This window comes from Hyperoodon ampullatus (genome assembly GCF_949752795.1).
Source record: "Hyperoodon ampullatus genome assembly, chromosome: 11".
In the NCBI taxonomy this organism is placed as follows: Eukaryota; Metazoa; Chordata; class Mammalia; order Artiodactyla; family Ziphiidae; genus Hyperoodon; species Hyperoodon ampullatus.
In genome coordinates, this window is record NC_136924.1 from 60,917,539 (window position 1) to 60,935,806 (window position 18,268).

Sequence of the window (18,268 nt, forward strand, 5' to 3'; positions counted from 1 at the left end):
CTGGAAGGTGGTGTTTGGGGCAGGTTAACCTGGCGGCAGAGAGCCGGCTGAGTGGGGGAGGGAGAAACCAAGACAGTCAGACCAGTCAGGGGGGACTGTTGGCCAGGGCTGGGGCTCAGCAGCTGGATTGAAGAGAAGGGATGAAACTCAGAGACATTTCACAAGAACTTGCTGACTGATTTACAAGCCTGCCCCAGGACAGCATTCCCCGAAGTGCACTCCTGGGAACCTCCCTCTTTGATGTGATAGATGTTATAGAAAGAAACACTGGGTTGAACAAAGTTTAAGTGTTTTTCTGCTGCACAATTTCTCAGAGCCTTGAATATGCTCATCTGCACAGAATTTTTCACGGGACGACTCTAGTTAGTGTTTGCGGTCTCCCCAAACTCACTCGACCATGAGTCCTTTTTTTCAGGGAGCCTGAGCAACCAGGACCCATTAGGGGATTCATCTGAGGACAGGCTGTGTGAAGGGATAAAGGCAAGGGAGGATTCTAGGGTGCATGGAGAGTGGCGCCCGGTAAGAAATGGGAAACTGGGAAGGAGACTGGCTCAGGAGTGAGGTGTCAGAGACAGGGGTGTAACATAGACCAGATGGATGAGGACAAAGAGGAGATTAAGGTGGAAACCTAGAGTTGGGAGTCACCCAGTCCTATTGTCCTCCCCAGATTCTCCCTAACACCTTTGGGGGTGCAGGGCTGTGTGGAGTGAAGTGGGACTGGAGGGCAGAGCGTGGAGAGAAAGCCAGGTCTCTGCTGCCCTCTAGTGGGCACTAAAGGTCTCACAGGTGGTTCCCCAGAGCTGCGTGCTCCCTTGCTCTCTCCCAGCCAGGTGACCTCCCTGCCCAGGCCCACAGGCTAGAGTACGTGTTGAGGGGGGAGGTGTGATGGCTGGGAGAAGGTATCAAAAGGGTTTGAGGGTGACAGAAGCCAAGCTTAAGGGGTGTCAGCAAAGCCCATGCCCAAAGTGTCCTTGTGTTGCAGGTGTGGGCTCCTTTCTCCTGTACTCTGTGCATGAGGGAATCCGGGGAATCCCGCTGGATCCCAACGACAAGTCAGACGCCCTGGTCCCAGTGTCGGGGACCTCCCTGGCTGTCGGCATCGACTTCCACGCTGGTGAGCCATTTGGTGGCAGGAGGGGGTGGGACATGACCTTCCCTTTGTGGTGGTGTGCTCTGGGGCTCCAGGGAGAGGCTGCCTGACTGCAGCTGGAAGGGGCGACACTTACCACAGCTGCCCCTGCCCCACTATGTCCGCTTCCAAGTCCCTGGTCCCCCCAGCTCTCAGTCACCTCTGTCCTTACCCCCTCGTGATTTTGACCTCCCACCTTCCCCCTACCTTGCTGAGTGTCCCATGTTGGCTCCTCCACCCCCAGAAAATGACACCATTTACTGGGTGGACATGGGCCTAAGTACCATCAGCCGGGCTAAGCGAGACCAGACGTGGCGTGAGGATGTGGTGACCAATGGCATTGGCCGCGTGGAGGGCATCGCAGTGGACTGGATCGCAGGCGAGTTGCGGAAGGGCTGAGGGGCTGCCGGTGAGGCAGAGGACTGGGGAAGTGGGATCTCAGAAGGAAGGGTCTGAGAAGAAGGGGTAGGCAGGAACAGATGGGGAGACGCAGGGGTATCGGGGGGCTGGAGGGGACCAGGTACCTCCATCCCCACCCGACCCCTGAGCCCCCCCTTACTCCCTCCTCAGGCAACATCTACTGGACAGACCAGGGCTTTGACGTCATCGAGGTCGCCCGGCTCAATGGCTCTTTCCGCTACGTGGTCATCTCCCAGGGCCTGGACAAGCCCCGGGCGATCACTGTCCACCCGGAGAAGGGGTGAGGAGCTGGACAGGCTGACCGCTCCCGGCTCTGGTCTGGCCACAGGCCCTTGTCCTCCATGTTCTGGGGACTGACCCCCTCTTCCGCCTCCACCCCAGGTACTTGTTCTGGACTGAGTGGGGCCAGTATCCGCGTATCGAGCGGTCTCGCCTGGACGGCGCTGAGCGAGTGGTGCTGGTTAACGTCAGCATCAGCTGGCCCAACGGCATTTCGGTGGACTATCAGGTTTGGATGCAGGCTTGGCCCTGGGGCCGACGGGATGGACCCCGTACTCTGGGGGGCAGCTCCCCTTACCCTGTGCCCTGCTCCCCATTGAGTCTCGTGTGATGTGCCCATGGGTGGGTAGATACGGACCCAAGGAGTCATGGGGTCCTCTGGCCCAGCGCCCCACCCAGAGTAGGATTCCACCACCCCAGAAATGGCGGAGGGGGTCACTCCGAAGCGAGCACCGGAAGAATGCCGAGAGGGCAGATCAGCATTTCAGGCAGCGGGAGGATGTGGAGGAAGGAGGGGGAAGACGAGAGAGGCAGGAGTGGGCGGGACGTGGGGACTGGCAGTGAAGCGGGTGCCTCCGGCCCGCAGGATGGGAAGCTATACTGGTGCGACGCCCGGACCGACAAGATCGAGCGGATCGACCTGGAGACGGGCGAGGACCGCGAGGTAGTTCTGTCCAGCAACAACATGGACATGTTCTCGGTGTCTGTGTTTGAGGAGTTCATCTACTGGAGTGACAGGTGGGCCACTGTCCTGGCCGTCCATGGGCCGTTCCCCTGGGCCGTCCGTTCCCTCCCCCCGGCCCCGGATGACGTCCTGCTCGTGGCCCTTCCCTTCCCCCAGGACTCACGCCAACGGCTCCATCAAGCGCGGGAGCAAGGATAACGCCACAGACTCCGTGCCCCTGCGAACGGGCATCGGCGTCCAGCTCAAAGACATCAAAGTCTTCAACCGGGACCGACAGAAAGGTGAGGCTGGGGCTCCGGGCTGGGCAGGAGAGGCCAGAGGGCCCCACCTGGGAGCCCAGAGTGAGAAGGGCTGGGAGAGAACTTAGACCCACAGGGCACCCTCTAGGGTCCCACGAGGCTGAGGAGTTGAGCACAGGGGCCTGGAGGGTTGTCTGAACTGGGGATACCGGCGCAGAGCCGGGCGCCAACCAGAGTTTCCACCTTGGCTGAGATGACAGAGGCACCAAGGTGGCCCTGCCCTCTGTAACCTCTGCCTTCCCGGTTTCCCCCCACCCCCAGGCACCAATGTGTGTGCGGTGGCCAACGGCGGGTGCCAGCAGCTGTGCCTGTACCGGGGGGGCGGGCAGCGGGCCTGCGCCTGCGCCCACGGGATGCTGGCTGAAGATGGGGCGTCGTGCCGCGAGTACGCAGGCTACCTGCTCTACTCGGAGCGCACCATCCTCAAGAGCATCCACCTGTCGGATGAGCGCAACCTCAATGCGCCCGTGCAGCCCTTCGAGGACCCTGAGCACATGAAGAACGTCATCGCTCTGGCCTTCGACTACCGAGCAGGCACCTCCCCAGGCACCCCCAACCGCATCTTCTTCAGCGACATCCACTTTGGGAACATCCAGCAGATAAATGACGATGGCTCAGGCAGGACCACCATTGTGGAGAGTGAGTCCAGACTTCCATTCTTCCCAGCAAGTGGAGGGGGAGTGCAGGGAGGGTCAGCACAGAGTCGGGGTAGAGAAGCCGCAGACACCAGCCAGCCCACCCCTGCCCCGGATCGGAATCCCACCTGCCTCGGTATCCCTGACATATGGCCAGTGAATCACACTGCACCCATTGTAGTTACTTGAAAGTCTCTCCTCAACTGGAGTCAGAGTTGGCCCCCTCTGGTCCTAGTTCTGCCCCCAGGTTACACAGAATAAGCCGAAGCTCTCCTCTGTGTGTCCGCTGCTCACAGAACAGGCTGCAGAGATGGGGCGGGTTCAACCCCAGACACAGGATTTTAGTCACTTGGGCAAGTTTTCTGTGCTCCCTCAGCCTCACATTGCTCGCCAGTGCACAGAGACAGGATGACCTGAGACGACAGGTGGGAGAGCTTAGCTCGGCGCAGGGCACATTGTGTGAGCTCCATAAAGGGTGGGGGGGGTTAGAGCTGTCATCCTAGGACAGCCTTTCAGCTCTTTGAAAACTGCTATTTTATTCCACTAGTTTTCTCTTCTCCGGGCTGGGTGCTGCTGGGTCCTTTGACTCATTCATTTGTTCATGCATTTATCACTCCTGTCCGTAAAGACCTGCCAGGCGCGGAACTAGGTGCCGGGTATACAGTGGGGATAAAAACAGACCTGTCTTTCAACCTCCTTGGTCCTTTTCTGCCTCATAGAATCCAGTCCCCACATCTGTCTAAAAATGTAGTGTCCAAAGCTAAACTCGATACTCTATAATCGTAGCTTGATCGGGAGAGACTGGCAGAAGTGTCCCCTCTCTCTGGGCCATTGTTCGGGCTACAATACTTCTATTAATGCAGCCTTCTGGCAACCACATCGCCAGACAGCTTGAAGTCACTGAAACCCCTGAGGCTTTTTCTCTTAACCTAAGTTCTGCTACGTCTCTTTCATCATGCACTTAGTTCTTAACCTGAGCCTAAGATGTCTACCAGACAATCCAGTTCAGGGTCTTTTTAAGTAGGAAGTTCCCCAGTACAGCCCACGTGGGATCTGATTTACTGAAATCCAGTTTGCGCCCAACTTGGTAGAACTTTAGCTCCAGGAAGTGTGACCACAGCATAAAGCCAAATCTATCCAGCCGTGGGAAGACACAGAAAGAAGGGTTAGGGGGATGGGCCATGGATCATTTGGGTGGGAAATAGGGGGGTGCAGAAAGGGCTGGGGGCTCCGAGGGCCACACCCACACAAGCTCCCCAGCTCCCACACTTCCCATCCAGCCCCACATACGCCAAGGGAGAGGGTGCCCCAGGCCATCCCCTTAGCGTGGGGATGCCCAGGCTGCCCCTTCGCTCTGCTCTCTGGCCCTGTCCTGACCCATTGCTGCTCCTGTCTCCTCGCAGACGTGGGCTCTGTGGAAGGCCTGGCCTATCACCGTGGCTGGGATACTCTCTACTGGACAAGCTACACGACATCCACCATCACCCGCCACACGGTGGACCAGACCCGCCCGGGGGCCTTCGAGCGTGAGACGGTCATCACCATGTCTGGAGACGACCACCCAAGGGCCTTTGTGCTGGATGAGTGCCAGAAGTGAGCTGCGGGCCCAGGGCATGGGGACAGTGGGCCACAGGGTGGCAGGAACTGCCCCCAGGCAGACCAGGAAAGGGGATGCAGGAGCAGGAGAGGCTGGCTCTAACCTGAGCTCAGCCACTTCCTTGCTGTGTGACCTTAGACCAGCTGCGTGACCTCTCTGAGCTTTGGTTTCCTCATCTGTAATATGAGGACAATAACATTTCAGGTGCCTCATCAAGGGGAGGATGAGAGAGCTGTGGAGGACCCTCTGGCTTGGTGATTAATTGATTCATTCATCAGAGAGCCATGTTCAAGGCACATAGTAGGTCCTCTGTCTTTCTGGGTCTCCAAGCTTCAAGCAAAGATTGTTCACTGAACACCTGTTGTGTGGAAGCCTTGAGCTGGACCCATTCAAGCCACCTAGCTGGGGAGAGAAATCACTGGTGGGAAACTGCTGACGGCACAGGGCTGGATGCGATGACTGAGAGGCAGCACGGGGGCGGTGGGTTGGCACAGGGCCTGGAATTGCAAAGGCCACGGAAGGGCAGCCCGGATAAGAGCTTTGAGCAAGAGCCGGCGGAGGGAGGGCTCCAGGCAGGGAAGGACTGCAAGGGGCCTCAACCACGCCCAGCCCAGTTGAGGTTCTGAGGCTGGGGGTGCGGGGGGGTGCCGGGGAGTTGGTGGGGGACAGGCTTGAGGAAGCCCAGGAGGCTGGGCTAAGGTTGCAAAGGGAGAATTTGGGAGGAAACCCCCCAGCATGGTACACACCCCCAGCCTCCACCCACTCTGCTGTCCTGCAGGGGCAGCCCCCAACCCCATCACGTGGGCCTCTAGTGAGCCCCCAGTCTCACCTTAGGACCGCTGGCCCACATTCTAGCAAAACTTTTTTCCCCTGGATTTAGCAGCGCTTGGAATGTTTTCCCAAAGCCTTACTAGGAAACTAAGGAACAAACAAAACCCAAAAGCAGCTACTTAGAAACAGTGAGTGCACCAAACCTAGATTCCTTACCCTGATGTAACTCACGCCTGGCCCAAAGCCGGCCTGGCTGACACTGCCAACCAGCTCGAGGGTCCTTCCTGCCTCAGTCCTGTCCCGCACGTACACGGCTCATGACGGAGATCCCGTCTTCCCCGCCGTGACCCTTGACGACTTCACCTGCCTGGGGCTGGCCCCCCGGGCCCATCCCTCGTGAGCCTGGAACCTCCATGGAGGGGCCATGCTCTGGGCCCCCCGGCCTGCCTCTCACGTTTGATTCAGAGCCCACTAATTTCCTTTGCTCTGAGCTCAGGGGATTCAGTCCTTCACTCAGCAAATGGTTTTTGAGAACCAGCGATGTGCTGAGGATCCGATGGGGAGCAGGGTTGTGTCAGCCCTTTGTCGGCATATTTGATTCTTGCCCTCATGAGGCTGCAGGGAGCTCCATGCGTGGGTGACGAGGACCTGACCCAGGCTGGAAGTCAGGGAACGTGTTCTCAAGGGGGCAATGCATGAGCCAGGTCTGCAAGACGACAGGGTGAACTGAAGCCGGGCAGGGCACAGGAGAAAGAGCCGAACTGTCTGGGAGAGGCCCTCCCTTGGCCAGAAGGAGCGAGCGCTTTGGAGGAATGGGAGGGAGCCAGTGTGGAGGGGGCAGTGGCCTCCCCCAGCCCGGTTAGAAAGTCACCGCAACCCTGGGTGCTGACTGCCTGCCCCTCAGGAAAGCCTCTCCTCCCCACCATTCCCCACGGCCCTTTCCCAGGGAGTGGTTTTACCAAACTTGGAATCCACAGTGACAGCACAGATTGTTCTGCCACGTGTAGCAGTTTATCATGGTAGGAGGAAAGCCACTTCCCAGCACGGAGTGTGCTGTACCTGAGGGTGTGGGTGTCCCTGATGGGAAGGAAGATGACTCTAGCAGCTGCCTTGGGACACCCGTTTTCTCTTGTGGAGGCCAGAGGGAGCTGCCTCCATCCGCGCCCATCCTGACTCCAAGAACCACCAGAACCCCGCCCCTTCCCCTGATGAGGCCTTTAAAACCAGAGCTTTATCCTCACGAGCTCAGGAGCAGCCAGCACCTCCCTAATGGGAGGGAAGCATCCTTTTCCTACCTGAGCATAGTGGCAGGATGGAGAGACGGGGGAGGGGGAGTGTTCAAAGGAGTGAGACCTGGAGAGGTTTGAGGAGATAAGTCCAGCAGCCCTGCAAGACAGCTCTGTAGCCAGAACAGCAGGATGAGGGACACAGGGGCCTGGGGGTTGGGAGGCAGAGGGCAGGTCCTGTGAGGGAACTGAAAAGCAGATCTGGCTTTGGTGTAGCTCAATGCTTCTCAAAGTCCAGGGTGCCTGAGGGTGGCCTGGGGAGTGCTGGAAAGTCTGGTTCCCTGGACTCACCCTACCCTAACTGCACATGAATCTCCAGGACAAAAACCCAGGAATCGCCATCCAATGCAGGTGGTCTGAGGACCACACTGTCACACCGGTGTGTAGTGCTTGACCAGCCCGGAGGTCTTCCACACCCATCTCTGGGGCCTCACCACCACCCCTACCCGAGAAGCACGGCATGGCTGGCCGTTCCCACCACCTCCTTCACTGAAAGGAAGCCGAGGCTCAGAGAGGCCAAAAGGGCTGTTTAGGTCAGAGATAGTAAGGGGCAAAGCTGAGGCTCAGATCCCAAATATGCAAAGGCCTTAAATTATGGAGAAGGCGATTCTTGGGAACATGATGGTAGAATCCATGCATCCCCAGGACCTAGGACACACTAGACACTCAACGGTTTCCTGGATGCCAGGAGAAGAGAGAAATGAAGGAAAAAATAATAGAAAATCCTCACATAGAGCACACAGCTGTCGTTTAATCCTCAAACCACTCTATGGGGCAGGTAGTAGTATTATTCCTATTTCATAGAGTGGGAAACTGAGGCACACAGGGGTTAAGTAACTTGCTAAGGTTCCTAGCTGGTCAGTGCTGGAGCCAGGATTGGAACCCCGGAGGCTGACTCACTTGGCTATGCTGTCTCAGTAAACGCAGGTGGCCATTTCACAGACACTGAAAAGCACTTGTGCACATGCACACACACACACACACACACACACACACACACACGCAAGCTGTCTGTGTGGCAGCCCTTCCCAGGCACTGGGGCTGTGTTGGCCTTGGTGGCTCTGAGGTTGCCTGTGGTGCAACCTCAGGTGTCTAGTTGACACTCTGGCCGACCCCTGGGTCTGGCTGTCTGCACGCCTGGGCCTGGGCCCTCCATGGCGGACTCCCTGGCTTTGAGTCCTGATCTCCGTGGCCCTCTCTTCCCCCAGCCTGATGTTCTGGACCAATTGGAACGAGCAGCACCCCAGTATCATGCGGGCAGCCCTGTCAGGAGCCAATGTCCTGACCCTCATCGAGAAGGACATCCGCACCCCCAATGGCCTGGCCATCGACCACCGGGCCGAGAAGCTCTACTTCTCCGACGCCACCCTAGACAAGATCGAGCGGTGCGAGTATGACGGCTCCCATCGCTATGTGAGTCTCCGGGGCAGGCGGGACGGGCGGCACGAGGGGGCTGACGTTGGGGTACTGCCGGTCAGCCAGGGAGGAGATTGCCCAGGCACAGAGCAGGAGAAAGGGAGGCCACCTGACATGGTGGGAAGAGCCAGGGGGACAGTGGGGAGTCCCAGTCAGACCCTGACCTTGCCACTTAGCCATCCTCAGCCTTCCAGGCTTGGTTTCCTCAGCAGTTAAATGAGGAGGGTGATCACAGGTCTCTGCAAATCCTGCCCCTCTGTGACTGTGTCTAAGGAGCCGGGCCCCTGGTCCCTGGAGCCAGCTGCAGGGGGTGGAGGTAAGGGTGAGAGTGATACCTTTGACGGGCTGATGCTGTCTCCCCAGGTGATCCTGAAGTCAGAGCCCGTCCACCCCTTCGGGTTGGCTGTGTATGGGGAGCACATCTTCTGGACCGACTGGGTGCGGCGGGCCGTGCAGCGGGCCAACAAGTACGTGGGCAGTGACATGAAGCTGCTGCGCGTGGACATCCCCCAGCAGCCCATGGGCATCATCGCCGTGGCCAATGATACCAACAGCTGTGAGTGGGGCCGCTGCCACCAGCCTTGCTCTCCTGCCCACTGTGCCAGCATGTACACACACACACACACACACACACACGCACACACACAACTGGTCTGATTCACATCTTTGGACACCCCCAGCACACACTCTAGCCATTCCTCCCACTCAGAACCACACCCACCCGCCAGAACCTGATCTCACACCCATCCCAGGTGCTGCCTACTCCACCCTCTGTGTGCACGTGCTCAGACACGGTCCCACACTGGCTTGATGACCACAGGTCCCACACACAGATCTGCAGCTGTCCCGGCCTCTCACACACTCCTCACATGTGCCCCGGGGTGCCCACCACTACACACGTGACCTTAGGCTTGGCTCTCCCCAGAGTACAGCTCAGAGCCCCAGTCACCCCACACGTCCTCAACCTCAGGCTCACCCAAACGCTCCCACCCGGCCTTCCCACGGCAGCCCCCGCCCCAGCCGTGAGCCACTGTGTCACAGGCGGTGCCAAGAAGCTCAGCGAAGCTGTTGGGGGTGAGGGGGCGTTGTGCGTGTGCACAGCAGAGGACTCGCTTAGCCCACTGTCCTCCATCCCTGCCTCAGGCGAACTCTCGCCTTGTCGCATCAACAACGGGGGCTGCCAGGACCTGTGTCTGCTCACCCACCAAGGCCATGTCAACTGCTCCTGCCGAGGGGGCCGCGTCCTCCAGGATGACCTCAGCTGCCAGGGTGAGAAGGGGAGGAGGGAGGAGGCACTGACGGGGGGCGCTGGGCATAGATGGGGACCGTCTCCTCCCAGACTCTCCTAACAGCCCAGCCCCGCAAAGCCTTTCGTCAGGGTGCGACAGGATGGCCTCAGTTCCTGGGGGGAGAGGTGTATGGGCACTCAGAGCCCCAAGGCCCTGCCTCAGGAAGCTCCTCCACCTTCCTCCCCAGCGGTGAATTCCTCGTGCCGAGCTCAAGATGAATTCGAGTGTGCCAATGGCGAGTGCATCAACTTCAGCCTGACGTGCGACGGCGTCTCCCACTGCAAGGACAAGTCTGACGAGAAGCCGTCCTACTGCAGTAAGGAGGCTCCTCCAGCCCCACAGCCCCTGCCCGCGCCCCCAGGCCCCCACCTCCTGAGTCACCAGCCTCAGCCCGCAGCAGGGCGGGGCATGGGAGTGAGAGGAGCAAAAGCCGCCCCCCGCAACCCCGACCCGAGAAGGAGTCGAGCCTCATGCCGGGCCCGTAGCAAAGCCTCAAGTTTGTCAAGGGAGCAAATGCAGGACGTCTCATCAGAGGCAGCCCCTCCCCTGTAGCTGCTGCTGACTGTGGCCTGCTCCCCGTTCCGCAGACACACGCCGCTGCAAGAAGACTTTCCGCCAGTGCAACAATGGGCGCTGTGTGTCCAACATGCTGTGGTGCAATGGAGCCGATGACTGTGGGGACGGTTCTGATGAGATTCCCTGCAACAGTGAGTGGGACCCGTGCTGGGCCTCGGACCGCCCCCAACCCTGTCCCCCCCACCCCTCACCCTTGCTGATCTTTGGTCCCCAGGCCCCAAGGAGTCTGGTTCAGGGCACTATATGATGGGGCTGGACAGGCACTTTGGGCCAGGAGCTCTGGCCTGGGCCTGCCTGGCCCCCCCAGGGAGGACCCCGCCTGATGGCACCGGGTGGGTGCTGTTCTAGAGACGGCCTGCGGTGTGGGCGAATTCCGCTGCCGGGACGGCACGTGCATTGGGAACTCCAGTCGCTGCAACCAGTTTGTGGACTGTGAGGATGCCTCGGACGAGATGAACTGCAGTGAGTGATGCCCCTTTCCTGGGTGCCTCCTCGGGTGCCCTGCCCTCCTGCCCGGGCTCCTCTGCCTTCCCTCTGGCCCACGTGGCAGCCTCAGTCCCCTCCCAGTCTGCCCCAGGCCTGGGCTCCCTGAGACTCAGGGAGGGGGCAGGGAGTGGAAAGTGTGGGCAGAGCACCCCCCCAGCCCCCACCCCCCGAACAACATGGTTCAACTTTCTAAAACGCTTGAAGGCTCCGTATGGGCCAGCAGCTCTAAGGGAGGGTGTTTGGAGGGAACCTGGTGTCACCCTCATCCTCGCCTTCGCCAGGCGCCACCGACTGCAGCAGCTACTTCCGCCTGGGGGTGAAGGGCGTGCGCTTCCAGCCCTGTGAGCGGACCTCCCTCTGCTACGCGCCCAGCTGGGTGTGCGATGGCGCGAACGACTGCGGGGACTACAGCGACGAGCGCGACTGCCCAGGTCCGGCCAGTGGGCAGGTGTGCGGTGGGCAGCGGACCCCCGAGGTGGTTGTGCCTTCATGCCTCCCTCGCCCCCAGGTGTGAAGCGCCCCAGATGCCCCCTGAACTACTTCGCCTGCCCCAGTGGGCGCTGCATCCCCATGAGTTGGACGTGTGACAAGGAGGACGACTGTGAACACGGCGAGGATGAGACCCACTGCAGTGAGTGACCGCAAGCACCCACTCACCTGAGCTAGGCACCCAGAGGACCTGTGGGGTTGGGGCTTCGCCTTAGCCGCTGAGACCCTGTCCAGGCCCCACCTCTTGGTTCCCTCGCAGGAAATGCCCTCCTTTGAGAAGGGCACCCAGGGCTTCACCCCATGCCCCCAACCCAGACCCTCAGGCTCTGAGATGGGGGCTGTCTCTCCAGCCCCTGCTGAGCCCCCCACAGAGGGTGCCATGGGTGTCTCTCCCATCCGTCCTCTGGCATCTACCTGCCCAGCTGAGTGACCTGCCATCCCTTCCCCATCTAACTGTGGCTTCCGACTGCCCCAGACAAATTCTGCTCAGAGGCCCAGTTTGAGTGCCAGAACCATCGCTGCATCTCCAAGCAGTGGCTGTGTGATGGCAGCGATGACTGTGGGGACGGCTCGGACGAGGCTGCTCACTGTGGTGAGAGGGGCCTGGGGTCTGGCTGGGGAGGTGGCCCCGGGAAGGGCAGAGCCCCCCACGCACCCCACCGGGGACAGCACAGCAGTGGGGACGTCACCCCAGCTGCCTGGCCCTGCTCCTACTGCTCTTGCGTCTCTCAGTGGCTCCCTGTTCCCTCCACAGAAGGCAAGACATGCGGCCCCAGCTCCTTCTCCTGCCCGGGCACCCACGTGTGTGTCCCCGAGCGCTGGCTCTGTGACGGTGACAAGGACTGTGCTGACGGCGCTGATGAGAGTGTCACAGCCGGCTGCTGTGAGTGGTGGGGCTGTGGTCTCACTTTGCAGAAGGGGAGACCGAGGTCCAGGGGAGGAAGTGTTTCCGCAGGGGTCACTCAGGCGGTCAGTGGCAGAGCCCTGTCTACAGCCCAGGTGTCCAGACGCCCCGTCCAGCGCTCTGCCCATTCTACCCCTCAGACCACAGGAAGGTCGGGGGGTGACAGTCAGCAGCCGGTCGGGCGGGGGCTGAGGGTCCGTATCCGCCTTTGTCCGCAGTGTACAACAGCACCTGTGAGGACCGCGAGTTCATGTGTCAGAACCGCCAGTGCATCCCCAAGCACTTCATGTGTGACCACGACCGGGACTGCGCCGACGGCTCTGACGAGTCCCCCGAGTGTGGTGAGCCCGGGGCCACAGTGGGAGGGGGCCCCGCCCTCCACGCACAGGCCACCAGCCTCACCTGCCCTTCCCACCGCAGAGTACCCGACCTGCGGCCCCAACGAGTTCCGCTGCGCCAACGGGCGCTGCCTGAGCTCCCGGCAGTGGGAATGCGATGGTGAAAATGACTGCCACGACCAGAGTGACGAGGCCCCCAAGAACCCGCACTGCACCAGCCCAGGTGGGCCCCACGCGTGGCTCCCCCCCGACTCTCAGCCCCTGGCCCCATCCCCGAGACTGCCCAGGACCCGGCTGACCCGCCACCTCCGTCCCCCCAGAGCACAAGTGCAACGCCTCCTCACAGTTCCTGTGTAGCAGCGGGCGCTGCGTGGCCGAGGCGCTTCTTTGCAACGGTCAGGACGACTGCGGCGATGGCTCAGACGAGCGCGGCTGCCACGTCAACGAGTGTCTCAGCCGCAAGCTCAGCGGCTGCAGCCAGGACTGCGAGGACCTCAAGATCGGCTTCAAGGTGTGCTGTGCCCCGGGTGGGAGCCTCCACGCTCCCGAGCCTGGCTGGGACTCCTTTCTCCATCCCTCATTCATTCATTCATTTATTCATTCGTTCATTCATCCAACAAGGGCTAACTCAGCACCTATTCTGCCAGGCAGTGTTCTAGGCACTGGGGACCCAGCATGGAGCACAACAGAAATCTCTGCTTAGTTGGTTCTGCATCTGTTTGGAAGGTAGAGCCAGCAGGCTTTGCTGGCAGATGAGGTCAGGGGCACGAGAGAAGGAGGGAAATGCAGATGTCAAGCAGGCACCAGATGCACAGGTCTGCAGTTCAAGGGAGAGGCCAGACCGGAGAGAGAGTCTGGGAGCTATCACCATAGAGACGGCATTTAAGTCATGAGTCTGGATAAGCCCGAAGGGGGCGAGTGTAGATGAAAAAGAGGGCGGTCCGAGGCCTGAGCCCTGTGCTCAGCCACACTGAGGGCAGTGAGGTGAGGGGGGAGCAGCAGAGGAGCCTGAGCGGGGGCAGCCTTGGGGGCGGGAGAGCAGCCAAGCGAAGAAAGTGCTGGAGGAAGAGGTGATGGGCTCTGTCAGATGAGGCTCGCGGGTCACGTAAGAGGAGGCCTGAGCCTCGACCTCGGGACGCAGAGTCGTGGCAGTCACTGGGGACTCACGCCAGTGGTTTGGGTGGGGGTGAGAGCCAGACAGCTGGCGTGGGCCAGCTCAGTGCCTGTGTGCTGCCTGCTTCCCTCGGTGAGGCTGGGCTTCCCCGTCACAGCCAGCCACCCAGGGTGGAGGGGGCTTCTGACCCTCGGTCTCGAGGTGAGAGGCCTGCAGTACCTGGGGCGGCCCAGACCCCTGCCCGTGCCCACCCCAGGCTCCCTGTGCCCGCAGTGCCGCTGCCGCCCTGGCTTCCGCCTGAAGGATGACGGCCGGACGTGCGCTGATGTGGACGAGTGCAGCACCACCTTCCCCTGCAGCCAGCGCTGCATCAACACCCACGGCAGCTACAAGTGTCTGTGTGTGGAGGGCTATGCCCCCCGCGGCGGCGACCCCCATAGCTGCAAAGCTGTGACTGGTGAGACGGGGGCTTAGAGGGTGTGCCGTTGGCCCTGGCAGGCAGCCAGGGGCTGTGGCGGGCGGGCTGGAACAGCAGGGCTGAAGGTAGGCTGGGGACCGGGGGTGCTAGAATGCGCCCCAGCCAGCAGCTGAGCCGGCCTCCTCTGCCTCCAGACGAGGAGCCGTTTCTGATCTTCGCCAACCGGTACTACCTGCGCAAGCTCAACCTGGATGGGTCCAACTACACGCTGCTTAAGCAGGTGCCAGACCCGCCCTCGTCACCCCACTGCCTCCCCAGACCCACAGCTATGTCCCTCACCCAGTACAGCCCCTCGTTCTCCGCACTCGGGCCCATGGCCATCCCCCCACTGACTTCTCCCGCCGTCCACGTCCTGACTCTTCGGTCTCCTCTCTGCTCACCCCCCAAACCAAGGGCCTAAACAATGCTGTTGCCTTGGACTTTGACTACCGAGAGCAGATGATTTACTGGACAGACGTGACAACCCAGGGTAGCATGATCCGAAGGATGCACCTTAACGGGAGCAATGTACAGGTGAGGCCGGGGGCAGAGAGTCAGCCCGTGTCCCTGCCCAGAGGCCCCTCTCCGTTTCAAGGCCATCTCCCCTTCTTCTCACCCACCCCACTGAATTATTCCTTTTCCCCGCTCCACACTGAGTCACCGCAGGACTCTGCTTGTCCTCACTCCTCTCTCCCCTAAGCCCAGCGAGCGAGGTCTAGGAGATTCCTGTCTCTTTCCCTAATTAGCAGTAAGTTCCCCTTCTGTCTGACCTCCCTTAAACCTGTGCTCCCAGGCATTGTGGGGTTTGGGTTGTGGTCTCTCTCATCCAGAGACCCCTTTCCTCGAGCCTGGGCTGACACCACGCCCGGGGCTGGGCCTTTTCCATCCGCTGTGCTCCTAGAGCGGCTGAGAGTCCTGCCCCAACTCACCCAGGGCCCTTCCTCCCTGCCCCTGCCCGCAGGTGCTGCACAGGACGGGCCTCAGCAACCCCGACGGGCTGGCTGTGGATTGGGTCGGCGGCAACCTATACTGGTGTGACAAAGGCCGGGACACCATCGAAGTGTCCAAGCTCAACGGGGCCTATCGCACGGTGTTGGTCAGCTCTGGCCTCCGTGAGCCCAGGGCTCTGGTGGTGGACGTGCAGAATGGGTACGTGGGCGAGGACGGTTGGGGGAACCTCTGAAAGCGGCTGGTACGCTCGGGCGTCCAGACCCAGCCTCCCTGCAGGCTCCTGGTGGGACCAGTTGCTGCATCTCTTAGGGCTCACTGCTCACCCACCTGACAGGTACCTGTACTGGACAGACTGGGGGGACCACTCACTGATCGGCCGGATCGGCATGGACGGGTCTGGCCGCAGTGTCATCGTGGACACCAAGATCACGTGGCCCAACGGCCTGACACTGGACTACGTCACTGAGCGCATCTACTGGGCCGACGCCCGTGAGGACTACATTGAGTTTGCCAGCCTGGATGGCTCCAACCGTCACGTCGGTCAGTGTGCCAGTGAGGCTGCCCAGGCACAGCAGACCTAGTGGGGATGGGGGTTCTGAAGCTACAGGGGATCAGGCCTCTGGGGCAAGAGTAGGCTTAAAAGCCAGAAGGCATGGTCTGAGGACACCACCCACCAGGGGTCTGGGGGTTCAGAGCACCCCAGGGTATGCCCCCTGGATCCGCCCAGGCATGAGGCCACCACCAGCTCCCTCGGGAAGGAGAGAGAGAGGCACCTTCCCATGCACAGTTTCAGATGACAGGCCCCGAGGAAGGTGGGAGCAGAAGGGCCGGGGCTGGCGTACCCAGGACGCCCCCACTCCCTCCCAGGGAACCGTAGAGTGTATTTGGGCAGGAACCTGCTGTCAGACAGGCCAGGAGTTGCATTTCAGCTCTGCCACTTGCCAGCTGTGCGGCCAGGGGCTGGAGCTGGGCTAGTGCCCACCTCATAGGGTTGCTGTGGGGTTAAGGGCCCAGTAGGGAAGGCGCCCAGTACTACTCGGTGCTGACCGGCCACCCGGCCTGTCCCCCGGCCCCCTGCCACCCTCAGTGCTGAGCCAGGACATACCGCACATCTTCGCCCTGACCCTGTTCGAGGACTACGTCTACTGGACCGACTGGGAGACAAAGTCCATCAACAGGGCCCACAAGACCACGGGCACCAACAAGACGCTCCTCATCAGCACACTGCACCGGCCCATGGACCTGCATGTCTTCCATGCCCTGCGCCAGCCTGACGGTAAGCGGCCGAGGACCGAGAGCCGACCCCCGATGAGCCAGGCACGAGGGGCCCCTGAGGTGGGATGGGGCCCTGCTGTCTCAGCAGGGATTCCAGCCCACCCCTTCCCCAGCACTGACCAAGCAGTGCCTGCAGACACCAGGAGATTCGGAGGCCTATAGGCAGGCTATGTTCTGGCTCTCAGGAGCTACAGCCCAGCTTGGGTCCAGCCCTAGAATCTTGTAGCAGCGAGGCCCTGAGGCCGTCCAGTAGAGCAGGTTTGGGTGGAGACCACCAAGGCCAGACCCCGAAGGTAGGCAGGCCAGAGCTGAGGGGGAGAGCACAGGGGAGGCCGCGTGCGGGGCTTGGGTCCAGCCTGATCCTGGGACCTCAGCAGAGTCCTCTCCTATCTCTGGCTTCAGCTCTCCTGAAAGAGCAGGGTCTGGACCCATCCCACCTCTGCCCAGGATAGATGGGCCAGGCAGCCTTTGAAAGACCAGAAAACGTGTTACCAGTGAGCACTGCCCTCGCCCCGCCAGAGGCCGGCGGCCCAGGGAGCAGTGGTCCATAAACTGGGCCAGTCTGCCACCCTCTAACCACGTTTCCTCCGGCAGTGCCCAACCACCCCTGCAAGGCCAACAATGGCGGCTGCAGCAACCTGTGCCTGCTGTCCCCCGGGGGCGGCCACAAGTGTGCCTGTCCCACCAACTTCTACCTGGGCGGCGATGGGCGCAACTGTGTGTCCAACTGCACGGCCAGCCAGGTGAGGTTCTTCCCCAGACCCCGCTCCCCATGCCTCGATCCCCGATCTCCCACACCACTACCTGCACTCCTCCTGGGACCCCAGCACCCGCCCTGCTGTCCTCACACATCTGGTTTTCCCACGCTAACACCCCCGCATTTCTTGCCTACCTCTTGTCTCCCCACAGCAATACTTTTACACCCGTCACCTCACACAAACACCCCACCCCCTAACCCTGACTCCCCCCTCAAACCTCCACACAGATGCCCCCTCGCCTGGCCTTCCTGCGCTCACCACACCCCAACCTCCCATCCAGCTCAACCTCCCCCCAAGATGCCTGACCCCCCTGCTTCTTTGAGACATCCCGGCCCCTCGAAAGAAAACCTCCTGAGTTCCCCAGACCCCCACCAACCCCTCTCGCCCCCACCTGCCCTCCAGTTTGTGTGCAAGAACGACAAGTGCATCCCCTTCTGGTGGAAGTGTGACACGGAGGACGACTGCGGGGACCACTCGGACGAGCCCCCGGACTGTCGTGAGTGCCCGGGCGGGGTGGCAAGAGGGTCCTGCGTCAGGGCCGCCCGACTCCCGAGGCCCCTAGTGGCCCACCCCCCGGCCCTGCTGACGCTGAGCCTCCCCTCCCGGCAGCCGAGTTCAAGTGCCGCCCAGGACAGTTCCAGTGCTCGACAGGCATCTGCACGAACCCTGCCTTCATCTGTGACGGGGACAACGACTGCCAGGACAACAGTGACGAGGCCAACTGCGGTAAAGGGCTGCCCTCCCGCCCCGCCTTGTCCTCCCCGGGATTTGGGGGTTTGGTAACCGCGCTCCCAGGGCAAGGAGGCTCAGCCCACAGCGGCCACCTCTCCAGGCTGGACTCCTGCTGCTCCAGCCCTGGGCCTGCGCTCTCCCCCCGAGGGAGTGGGACCCCCGCCCTTCCCGAGTCCTGCATCCACCGTTAGTTACCCTCCCCTCCTGCCACCCCCACAGACATCCACGTCTGCTTGCCCAGTCAGTTCAAGTGCACCAACACCAACCGCTGTATTCCGGGCATCTTCCGCTGCAATGGGCAGGACAACTGCGGAGACGGGGAGGATGAGAGGGACTGCCGTGAGTGCCCCGGGCGGTGGCAGGGAGGGGGGTGTGGAAAACG

General features: G+C 61.2%; 1 protein-coding gene across 1 annotated transcript in view; it reads left to right on the forward strand.

The window, feature by feature from the left end:
- The window catches only part of LRP1 (LDL receptor related protein 1), an 80,776-nt gene that overhangs the window by 51,841 nt on the left and 10,667 nt on the right, over positions 1-18,268 (forward strand). Inside the window, exons 35-65 of the mRNA XM_079714223.1 lie at positions 983-1,114; positions 1,374-1,508; positions 1,700-1,829; positions 1,931-2,057; positions 2,415-2,566; positions 2,670-2,794; positions 3,074-3,451; positions 4,851-5,040; positions 8,310-8,514; positions 8,881-9,073; positions 9,661-9,786; positions 9,994-10,122; positions 10,394-10,513; positions 10,731-10,844; positions 11,150-11,299; positions 11,377-11,499; positions 11,833-11,949; positions 12,112-12,240; positions 12,480-12,602; positions 12,682-12,822; positions 12,920-13,110; positions 13,987-14,170; positions 14,326-14,411; positions 14,585-14,704; positions 15,132-15,319; positions 15,456-15,661; positions 16,209-16,397; positions 16,991-17,139; positions 17,557-17,650; positions 17,764-17,880; positions 18,106-18,225. Coding sequence (XP_079570349.1) covers positions 983-1,114; positions 1,374-1,508; positions 1,700-1,829; positions 1,931-2,057; positions 2,415-2,566; positions 2,670-2,794; positions 3,074-3,451; positions 4,851-5,040; positions 8,310-8,514; positions 8,881-9,073; positions 9,661-9,786; positions 9,994-10,122; positions 10,394-10,513; positions 10,731-10,844; positions 11,150-11,299; positions 11,377-11,499; positions 11,833-11,949; positions 12,112-12,240; positions 12,480-12,602; positions 12,682-12,822; positions 12,920-13,110; positions 13,987-14,170; positions 14,326-14,411; positions 14,585-14,704; positions 15,132-15,319; positions 15,456-15,661; positions 16,209-16,397; positions 16,991-17,139; positions 17,557-17,650; positions 17,764-17,880; positions 18,106-18,225 — 4,683 coding nt within the window. The remainder of the gene's footprint in view (positions 1-982; positions 1,115-1,373; positions 1,509-1,699; positions 1,830-1,930; positions 2,058-2,414; positions 2,567-2,669; positions 2,795-3,073; positions 3,452-4,850; positions 5,041-8,309; positions 8,515-8,880; positions 9,074-9,660; positions 9,787-9,993; positions 10,123-10,393; positions 10,514-10,730; positions 10,845-11,149; positions 11,300-11,376; positions 11,500-11,832; positions 11,950-12,111; positions 12,241-12,479; positions 12,603-12,681; positions 12,823-12,919; positions 13,111-13,986; positions 14,171-14,325; positions 14,412-14,584; positions 14,705-15,131; positions 15,320-15,455; positions 15,662-16,208; positions 16,398-16,990; positions 17,140-17,556; positions 17,651-17,763; positions 17,881-18,105; positions 18,226-18,268) is intronic.